At 34.5% G+C, this 11559-nt stretch overlaps 2 protein-coding genes across 2 annotated transcripts in view; one reads left to right on the plus strand and one right to left on the minus strand.

The window, feature by feature from the left end:
- LOC134846018 (phosducin-like protein 3) overlaps positions 1-11559 on the plus strand; it is a 275293-nt gene that overhangs the window by 30692 nt on the left and 233042 nt on the right. The window lies entirely within an intron of this gene.
- Positions 6366-11559, minus strand: part of LOC134846434 (syntaxin-12-like) — a gene marked incomplete in the record, with an annotated part of 23249 nt that continues 18055 nt past the window's right edge. Inside the window, 3 exon segments of the mRNA XM_063863789.1 lie at positions 6366-6599; positions 8319-8401; positions 11137-11209. Coding sequence (XP_063719859.1) covers positions 6495-6599; positions 8319-8401; positions 11137-11209 — 261 coding nt within the window.

Here is an 11559-nt window from a genome sequence, read left to right on the forward strand (position 1 = left end):
GAGTGATGTCGCGCACTGAAGCTTTCGAACACGAACGACTTGCAGCAGACTCTTTGGCAATGACGAGTCCACCTGGAGAAAGATAGGTCGAAAAGAACAACAGCATCATCTCAAGCCCCCTAAAAGGCATTTCAGGAAGTGGGACAAGGAATGACTCGTCATTGCCTATCTTGATACCATATATTCAGCTATAAGCAAAAATGAAGAAGTAGACGTAAAATATACCGATTTCGAGAAAGCTTTTGACAAAGTAGATCACGGTATTCTGATTGATAAGTTCTTCTGACGGTATTCTGATTCTACTCGTTGGGAATCAGAGGCAAAATATTAAAGCTAATTTATAACTACCTGACAAATAGAACACAATGTGTTAAAATCAAAGACTGTCTGTCCCAATCATTCTTTAATAATAATAATCATTAAAAAAAACAAGAACTAGGAAAAATAAATCCAAGGGAGTTAGCTCCCTTTCAGTTTTTGTCAAATCAAAAGTCTAAAAAGTTTAGTTTTCTAATGTTTTTACAGTTCATGCATCGGCAGTCAATTCTCCACGAGCATGAATCGTTTTCGTTGAACTTCTCTTTAAAATATCTCCAGAAAACATTCGTTACTAGTTCTTTTATGTTTTCGTGCTCCATGACATCGAATTTGAGGTGTTCAGTCAAGGCGTTCGTATCGTAATATTGCAGGCTCTCAGGAAAAAGTCAGATTCTGATTTTTGCAGTCGAAATTGTTTGCTTTCGTATTTTTTCATACTCGCATATCTTGTTTGTCCTTTTTCCTTAACACTTATGAATTTTTTCAATTATAGGTAAGTTATTCCAGTTAGGATTTTGTGCAGTAGCAGTGGAATGTGTAGTTCATGATAAAGTTACAGAGGAGGGATATGTATGGAAATCAATCGATCTTTGTATTCTTGAGTTGGACTCAATATCCACGCTGTTGCTTTCTTTTGTACATTTTCAATTATTTTGAGATCTCTTTTGAGGGTTTCTATAATGATGAGCCATAACTTACAATAGGTGCAACATATGATTTGTATGATTTTATTTTCATGGCTTTTGTTGTTATTTTGGAGATGTTTCATTTCACTGAGCATAATGCCTTCAGAACTTTGGCAGATCTTTTTGTAGCATTTTCAGTCCAACTTGATGTGCTAGTGATTATAAGACCTAAATCTTTCATTTTTGCTGTTTCTTCAAAAAGAGTTCCATTTACTTCAACTTTTGCATTTCCTTTCACACTGAAAATTTTAGTTTTTGACACATTTACTGCCATAGAATTCTTTACACACCAATTCCAAATTCTCTTCGCATCGATATTTAAAATTAATGGGTCATTGCAGACATTTTTGTAATCGTCTGCGTAGCCAAAACTTGCTGACATTGACCAATCTGGTAGGTCATTTATATAGAGAATAAACATCGAAGGTCCGAGAATTGACCCCTGAGGCGCACCACTGTGTACTGGTAATGGCTCGGATACTGCTTGACCAATGCGAACGGTTTGTTTTCTATCTGTTAGATAATTTTTTAAGAGCTTTAAACTTTGTCCTGTGAAACCAAAGCTCCTAATTTTTTCAATTATTATTGCGTGGTTCACCTTGTCGAATGCCTTTTGGAAATCTAGGTAGAGGCAAGCCAGGTATTTTGTTTCGATATTATCATAGTAAGTATATACTTCATGGAGATCCTCTATGAGGTTTGTAACAGTAGATCGTTTTTGTCGCAAGCCGTGTTGTAAGTTTGAGATGCTGAACTTCATTGATGAAATCATTTCATCGAAAATTAATTTTTCTAACCCCTTTGAGATAACCGTTAGCAGACTTATTGGTCGATAGTTTGAGACAAGTTGCTTGTCTCCCTCTTTGAAGATGGAAAATAAGCGAAAAACACATTTATTAGCAACTGTGTTAAAAAGTAGATACAGAGATTTAGAGATAGAACAGCTTAGTTTTTTCAAAAAATGTTTCCTAGGTTAGCAGATCCTTTGGCTTTGTTGATATCCAAGTTTTCAAGAATTTTTTCGATTTCCATTGCGGTAAAATGGAAATTCGCTATTTTACATTCCTGAGAAGGGTTATTCTCGCCTACATAGAGGGAGTGGCTAAAAACTGACTGAAAGTATTTATTAAACAAATAGGCTTTATCGATATTTGATGTGGCTCTATGATCATCCAGGTAGACTCTACCTGTTATTGTATCTGTTTTTCGAATACTTTTAAAAATTTTTGCAATTTTGAGAAGTTAAAATCAACAAATAAGTTTTCTTCGTATACTTTTTGGTCTTCGCTTAAGTTTAACTCGAGGTGTTTTTCAAATGTTTGTCTAACTGACATTCGGTCACGTTTTTTTCACATTTTCTGCGCATTGTATCCATAATTTTGATGAGATTCGATGTTTCAGATGTTACCCAAGGTGCCAGAGAAATTCGATGTTTTGTTTTCCTGGGAATGTGCTTTTCGATTATGTTAAGTAGCCAAGTGTACCACAGTTCAATCATTAGATCAATATTGCTGTAGCAGTATGTGGTAAATGGGTTTTCATTGATGTATTGATTTATTTCGTCCCAGTTTGCTTTCGAGAATGAGAATCCCTGGAAGCCATTGTGGTCATTTACTTCTTTTTCTCTGATGTAATCATCTTTTAAAATTAGGTTGAGTTTTGCGTGGTAAGGAGGATGATCCGTTTTATACAAGGATGTGAGTCTATTGTCGTTTTCACGAGAGTCAACAAATTTGGGTGGTTGCAGAGTATTACGTCTAGTTGTACCTTTTCTTTTCCCGTTATCATTTGTTCGAAGTTAAGTTCTGCAAGAGCGTCCAGAAAGGCCTGTTCGTCTTCATCAGAGATGATTAGAGTCGACCAGTCCGTTTGAGCAAAGTTGATGTCTCCAGTAATCATCCCGTTTCTTACATTTAATTCTATTTGTTTTTGCCTAATAAAATATAGAAAACTCAATAGGATTTTTGACGACCAGCGGTATTCGCTTCCTTTGGGGGCATAGTATATGCAAGCTATAATGACGGGGTTTTTGATCAAGAGCTTGACTATTATGCCGTCATTGAAAGTTGAGGGTATGCAGTAGTGAGGTAGTTCGTGGTTTATCCCAATTATAACACCTCCGTGTTTTGATTTGCCGTTAACGCTTTGCCTGTCATTCCTATGAATGTTAAATTTGTCAAGAAAAATTGCTCCTGTCGTCACAATTTCAGCTAACCATGTCTCTGTTAGACAAATGATATCGTAGATGTTTTTAGATTGGACGGCATTCGAGAAGAGAGTTCTTCTAGAATATTCTCAGATGCTTCTGACATTATAGAGTAGTAGATTAGATTTCTGTCTTAGTCAATTTTTAGTATAAAAATGATAAAATATTATTACCGAATACACAACAAACACCGAATACAAAACAAACAACAACACAAAACAAACAACAAATGTGGGATCAACCATTGAGGATTGAAAGGAGAGGGGGAATGCACTAACAGCAAAGGAACAAAGGAGCACCAGAATTGGGAAGGCAAAAACGTAATAAACTGCACAAGACTAGATGGCCCGACTGACAATCATAGTGGCGTTTCCTCTCATGAGGCACACTGAGAGGCTCTGGAGAAGGCGAGCTGGGGCAACACGAGCGTCACGTGAACCAGAACGTCTGGCATCAGCGAGGATAGCAACTGACTTGAGGGTTTTGATAGCTAATTGTCTTAGTCAATTGTTTTCTGTTGTTTCAGATTTAGGCAAGATCACTATCTATTGTTTTCCATCTCTTTTGTATAGCTTGCAATCCCTTACACCAAAGTCTTTCTTATTTTGTCCCCTGATCTATAAGTTCTCTTCTTTTCTTTAAAGATTCGTTTTCTATCGCGGCTTCTTCGTTTGTTAGTTCCTTGCTTATGAATACTGCAGCTCCATAGTTTTTCAGTTTTCGTGCTGATGATAAGATCAACCGTTTCAGCCATACATTTGGCGGTTTAAGAAGTTTCGTTCTGTCACGATCATTACCTCTTTGGCCTAGTCTAATCAAGTCGTTGAATTTACATTCAACCTCCATATGAGTCAGGATTTTTTGTACTTCACAGAAGTCTTGTTCTTGACGTTTTCTAGGATCCTTGTCATCGCTCTCTTTTACTCCTCGTATCCTTATCCCTAATGTCTGGTTATTGTTATTGTTTTTGTTCGATGTGCTTAAGTTTGATTCCTTTTGATTTGGTTTTAATTCTGGTTGTTTTGCTGATTTTGATAGTAAGTTTTAAACTTCCGAGACTATCTCCTATGTCACAAGCGGTGTTCCTCAAGGATCAATCCTCGGGCCATTGTTTTTTCTTGTCATGATTAACGACCTACCAAGTGTCTGTAATCAATCCACCAGCTATCTATACGCAGACGACGCAAAGTTCATACGTATTGGTACACTTAACGCAGAATTTCAGAATGACCTAAATAACATCTTGACGTGGACTCAACAAAACCAGATTGCGTTCAATGCGTCAAAATGCGCTCACCTACCGGTTAAACGTCCCACAAGTAGCGACTTTTACTTCGACTCAATTTTAATTAAGAAAGTCTCAGAAGAAAAAGACCTAGGAATAATTGTAAAATCGGATCTAGGCTGGACATCGCATATTAAACTTAGAAGAAGAAACGCCCTCAACACTCTATGCATGCTTAAGCGCAACCCACTGCCTCTTAATAACAAGACCAAACTTAATCTGTTCAAATCCATGGTAATTCCAGTGTTGCTATACGGTTCAGCGTGCCATCAATTGAACGTCGAAGAAATGAAACTCTTAGCAGGTGTTCAACGCAATGCATGCAAATGGATTGCAACAGATCCTAATTACAAAACGTCGCTTCAGCGTCTAGGAATACTGCCTTTACCCATGTACATTCAGCTCAATAATTTACTTCTACTATCTAAAATCCTCAATAATCACTACGACTACAATTTTTCTGACCGTTTTCTGCCAAAAATGACCTGGCTAATACAAGATCTCGTTTATTTGAATGTACACGCCCTGCAAAATTTTTTTGTGAAAGATCATTAGCTTTGTAAAGAGATCATTAGTTATATATCGAGGTCATCAGTTATACACAGTGATTTTTTTTATTCATAGGGATTATTAGTTATACATAGGGACTTTTAGTGATACACTTGGATCATTGGTGTCACGTAGGGACAATTAGACATAGAGGTTATTAGTCATGCATAAGGGTGACTAGTTATACATAGTGATAGTTGGTTATACACAGAGATCTATAGTAATCCATAGGAATAAATGATTATAATACACATTTATTATGGGACCATTTTTTATAAATAGAGATCGTTTGTTATGCACAGAGATCAATAGTTGTGCATTGGAATAATTAGGGATCGTCTACTCACAATGAACAATTGAAAAAAAAATGAAAAAAAAATGAAGTTTTTAATTTTTTACATTTTTTTTTTAATTTGAAAGTGATTTAAAAAAATTTTTTGTGCGGTTTTTTTGAATTTTTTTGCATGGAAAAACTTTAAAGAAACATTTCACATAAGGGCCATTGCAGATCACTACCTTATGCATTGAGACTATTAGTTGTCGTAATTATTGGTTGACTTATAACACATGGTGACCATTACGATTTATAACTAATGGTCATCCATGGATGACAACCCTTCCCCCCCATCTTCGCTTCCCCTCCCCATCCTAGTGTACTACATGCATACTACTCACTCTCCAATTAATCCGCACTTTCTTTGAAAATCGGAACAATGTTTGCAGATTGAAAAATAGCAGAAGAAAAGAAGTAGAAAGGCAGAAACAAAGTAGAACACATTTTTTTCATAGTAACAGGTACAGAGATTATGTTCAGGCGCGGATCTAGGATTTTCTCGAGGAGGGGAGGAGGGGTTAGATTTTTATTTTTAAGAAAATTTGAAGTTTTCTGGAATTTTGCTTTTAGTTCCACCAAAATGATTTTGACCAAAAAAACAGGCACAAAAGGCGGCATGTTTTGCAAAGTTTTGACCACAAAAATTGCGTTTTTTTGGCATGCGCTTCCCTCCCAAAATTAGAATTTATTGGAAAAAAAAGTTTAAAAAATTTAGGGTCTGTCAGCCAAACATTGACTTCTCAAAATAATACAAAGAGGAACACTTTGGGTCGGCAGGGGGTCGAACCCCTTAGGGGGGAGGGGGGAGGGGGGAGGGAGTTCGTTTGCCGCTCCTCTTCCCTAAATCCGCTGATGTTTATGCTCTAGTTAGGTTTGAACGACGGTTTTCAGAGGATAAAAATTCAAAAAGCGATTGTTTTAAGGTATACTAGGACATGCAAGCTTTAAGTGAACGGGCCGAATTTTCATATCGACGTTGATTTGAAATGTGTCTATAACTGAATAAAATTAATATTACAATATTACAGTGTTTGATTTGACGTTTAAAACAAAAGTATTGGCTGACAGTTTCATAAGCATACAATATAATAAACATCATAAAAGTATAAAAATAAACTAATTGAAGACTCCTTTGATGAGTAAAATAACAATAATAGCGAGAATTCCAGCGGCTACTCCAAGAATACCAAACAGCATGAATTTCTTCCGGCGCGCTTGACTCTAAAATGAGAAAGAAAGAACTGTTATTTTAAGCTAAGAATTACCATTTTATTTGTAATGCTGTTCATTTTTTACCAGGAATTTTTTTTTTCAAAAAAAAAATAAACTGATTAATTAAATTTAAAACTTTCATATATTGATAAATTTTATTTTTTCAGTTTTTTTCTGGGCTAGGTAATCAACCAACGAGCACAGATTGAGGTTGGCCTCGAACCTCCGAACTTTTGGTTGAAACAGGCAAAAAAGCCACTAAAGCACAGAAGAAGTAAAATTTTATCGATATTGCTTTTTAATTTTCTAAACTAACAGTGCCGACAAGGAGCAAATTTATAGCTCAACTTTTTTCAAAAGTTCAAGGTTCTCTTTAACTATTCCCCTTTTTGGTACCTTGTAACGAATAATTGCCACTCCTGTAATGAGCTAACTTAGTACTTAAGCAAATGTGGATTTTGTATCTAGACTTTTTGGACCACACTAATAATGTCTTTGTGGTTTTGGCAAAATGTTTGCATTGTTCCACATCAATGTGATAACAATGAAAAAAAAAGTTTTGCTGGCTTTTCAAAAAGATATGTCAGAAAAAGATCGAAAAAAAATTTCGAAAATATTTGGTCACCTTCAATGGTCTTGTTGGGAATAATCCTCGTTTAAGCGTTTTCGTCGCCAAATTTCAGATTAGAATCAGCATCAGACAAACAATAGAGCATATTAGACTTTGTGCTTGACTTTATTGTTAAGTATCGGAGAAAAAACCTCTCATTTTTTGGTTCAAATTAAGAACATGATTGGATATCGCACAGTGTCAAGTGATATCGCGCGTTTTTATATCAATCACGAGATCAGATCTCAACAAGCGGTTAACTTTCCATATACATAGAAGTTGATTTACTACTCTTTTATCGCTCTCTAATTCAACTGTTGATTATACCTAGTTTTGCTGCCAACCTGTGAAAGGTTATGGGCCCAGCATCTAAAATACCTGTCAGAAGTCAAGATTGACTGACTTAACAAAAAATTTTTTGAGAGAGCAAGCTGTAAACTGTTGAGACAGTTAAAATCACAAAAAAGACAACCGAGGAAAAAGTCACAAAGAAGATAGTGATGGCAGATAGACAACAGAGCAATACAAAGAGTCATTGAGACAGGGCATTGAAACAATTCAGTGATCAGTGAAGTCTGGAATCACAAGAAAAGCTGAAAAAAGCACACCGAAGAAAAGAAATACATACTCATACACACACTACTCTTTTATCGCTCTCTAAATAAACTGTTGATTATGCCTAGTTTTGCTGCCAACTAGTGAAACTTATAATCTTCGACCAACTCGACTTTATGCCTCGTCTTTGAGTTCATCTTGTGAACCTTTTCGACTGTCAGTGTCAAACCAGGTCAAAAATTGCTATTGAGTTTGACATTTGACCACCGTAGCCAAAAAATAATTTCCAAATTACGCCCCGGGAAACTAGAAGGATATGCTCACTTTGGTTGAGTCCGATTTTTGGGCAATATTGCAGACCTTGAACAACTTAATCGGTCAAAAAACGGTGCTTTTAGGCAGATAAAATCCTTCAACGCATTCTTACACGCTGAACCGAATTTTAAAAATAAAGTTCGACATCAAATGAGCAGTTTTAGGCTAAATGAAAGCTGATTTGTTGCTTAAAAAAATCATAATGCCTTTAATTTGGAGTTATACATGAATCAAGAGTTGCTTCTAACTTGGAGAACGACTGCATCTTTGAGTTGTGTGTTCGCTCCTTTCACTTCACTAACTGCTGTTTCCACGTTCTGTTCGATATCATCTGAAAGTCGAAAAATACTGCTCGTAAATCAATGCGGAACCCTGAATGTTCTGACAGCACTTTAAAATTATCGAAAATATTGTTTTTTTTTCCCTCGATTTATCCCCGGTGAATTTAGAGTATTGCATCCGTATCCAATTAATAAGAGCTAAAAGTCTCAATTCAATTGAGAACGATTTACCAATTTAATTAAATGAGTATAATGGGTATTTTTTCAAATTAGCCCACTAATTTTTCTTATTGTTCTGGCTATTTGAAAAATAGGGAGGAACTTTGTATTCCGGTGTGTTTTATTTTTTTTCCACGCAAAATCAAGTAAAACAAATAATCATTGGGTTGGGTTCAATGAAATACCATTTTAAAGCCCTTTCAGTCTTGACTCGGTCAACCTTAAAAAATTTCCAAAATTTTTTCGCAGTGTTGAGAGAAACGGGTGTAAAATTTTTAACTTTTTCGTCATATTTCGCGCGACAAAAAGCAAGCGCGACAAAAGAGCAGGCTTATTTATGCAGTGGAAAAAAATAGCTCAATTATGCTTCCTTTATGCCGTTAAAATTTAGTTTTGTTCAAAAAAGTTGGCTTTTGGAGCTTTTTAGCACCCTTTTGGAAATCAAAAACTTCAAAAATTTAATAATTACTAATTTAATAATAATATTTAATAATTTTTTCTATTTTTTATAAATTTTTTCAAAATAAAAAGTTGTCCAATTTGAAAAATTTACGATGCTTGTAAAATATGCTCAAGTTATATTTTTGTTCAATTCCTTTGATCACTCTACGCAGAAAACATGACACTAATTACACAGTAACCGGCTATCCTTGTTTTCTATTGAAACATGCGCAACCCGCACCGGATTTCTTTGGATAATAATTGATTATAATGGAAAAATGTTGTCTCAAATGTTGTCATTATAATCCATTATTGTGGCAAATTTAGACCACGTAATCGATTATGTGGTCATTAAAATCGATTTTTTTTTCGAAAAATAAAAATCCGTTATAATCCATTAAAATCCATTATTTTTGGCACTGAAATCGAAGAATTTTTTGCCAAGATAATCCAGTATAATCGATTGATTTTGCGATAAAAATCCATTATAATCCATTATAATCGATTATAATACATTATATTTTTTGAACTAAATTCGATTAATTTTGCAGAATTTTTGCATATTTCGCAGGAAATTTGCAAAAAGTATGCCATGTCTTTTAGTAAATGCCATGTCACCACCTCAAGTAATTTTTAACTCCCCGCAATTAAAGAGAGGGGGGTGTCAATCTTAAACCCACTCCCCCAAAGTCTACCAATAAATAGGGGGGGGGGTACGGGGGCGAATGGCACTTGTGCTTAACTGGCAGGGAACGTGGGGGAGGGGGGTGGGGGGGTTAAAGTAAACGGAGGGAACACCGTTCAAACCACAATATATATTATATTAAATAATATATATAAATTTTAACGTGAAATGTATCATTTTATGAAAGGTTTTACGTAGCAACTGCACTAAACAGGAAATGAGATAAATTTGATAAAAATTGTAAATTTCACAAATAACCTCTCGAAAAAATCCAATATAATCGATTATAATCGATTATAATGGATTATAATGGCTCAAAAAGTATTAGGATTATAAACCATTTTTAATGGAATAGAATCGATTAAAATGGATTATATTGAACTAAAAAACATAAGGATTATAATCCATTTTTAATGGATTATAGTCAATTATTTTGTAATTTTATTCGGATTTTATTGAACGAAAATTAGATTCATTTTAATCCATTTTTAATCGATTATAATCGATTTTTATCGAAATTTATTTAGACAGACCACGAAAATTCAATATAATCGATTATTATCCATGGAACTCCGGTGCGGGAATATAACTGTTTTAAGGTAGAAATTTGAATACAATCCATACGAAATCTTTCTTTCTCATATACTATCAAAATTGATCGTATCAGGGCGACGCTTTGAATATTCAGACAGCGTCTTAATTTCTATCGAGCAATGTTCGGTTTTGAAAAAAAAAACTGATGAAGCTTTCGAAAAATTTTGATCATATTTTATTCTTGAAAATCATCTTCCACGCGCTATTTAAAGTACTACACAGTGATATAATTAGCATACATTATTGTGTTAACTAGAGCAAATAGCATGTCTATTTTCAGTTTTGAAAAATTTCAGAGCCGAATTAAATAGCCATTCAGGCAATAATAGCATGAAGTACATCGCGCGTCATTTATAACAAATTGGCATTTTTCAAACCTTCATAGATTTGCAAAGAAAATCACCAAATTTTTTTTTGTTTTCAGCTTGTGACAAAAAAATTTTCAAGTGTCAAAAATGACTTGGCAGATTTCCTATGTAGATATTTTTGGTATTTATAATACCACGCTGTTCTCAAAATAAAAAACTATTAATCGCATATAAAGTTTACATGTAGTTGACAAATTTCCCGAATTGGTCCGAAAGCTCTGGATAGCCAACAGCTCTGGATAGCCAATTTCGCCAACTTCACCAATTTCGCTCTGGATGGCCAATGTCGTTTTTTTAATATAAACTAATTTCAGTGTTCATTTTCGTTGAATATAAAAACTGAATTGCATATCTTATTGAGCGATGAAAAAAATTCAAATTTCTTTCGCTCACAGAGCTGAAATTTTTCCTGATTTGAAATTGTTCTGTCTGTTGAAATTGAGACAGAGCTGAAACTCATTGGCCAAAAATACCCCACCTATTTGATCTCCTTGCTCAGCTGTCATCTGCTGCATGTCCTGATAGATCCCATGCAGGTCTGTCATGTCCGCCTGGAACAATCATTTGTTATTGTGATGATTATGATTATTATTAATATTATTATGATTATGATTATTATTATCATTATAATCGTTAACATGATTTTTATGATTATGGCTATTATTATTATTATTATTATGGTTATTATGGTTATGATTAATATGATTATCATGATTAAGACTATTTTTTATTATCGTATTTATGAACATCCTTATGATAATAATAATTATTATGTTGATTATTATGATTATCGCTAGATATTCAAATTGGTCAAAGTGGTTGACGCATAATCTTGCATTGTCTTTAGTTAATTTAGAAGTCAAATCTATTAATAATTAGTTCGCAACAAATCATGACATTA

This window comes from Symsagittifera roscoffensis, chromosome 5 (genome assembly GCF_963678635.1).
Source record: "Symsagittifera roscoffensis chromosome 5, txSymRosc1.1, whole genome shotgun sequence".
In the NCBI taxonomy this organism is placed as follows: domain Eukaryota; kingdom Metazoa; phylum Xenacoelomorpha; order Acoela; family Convolutidae; genus Symsagittifera; species Symsagittifera roscoffensis.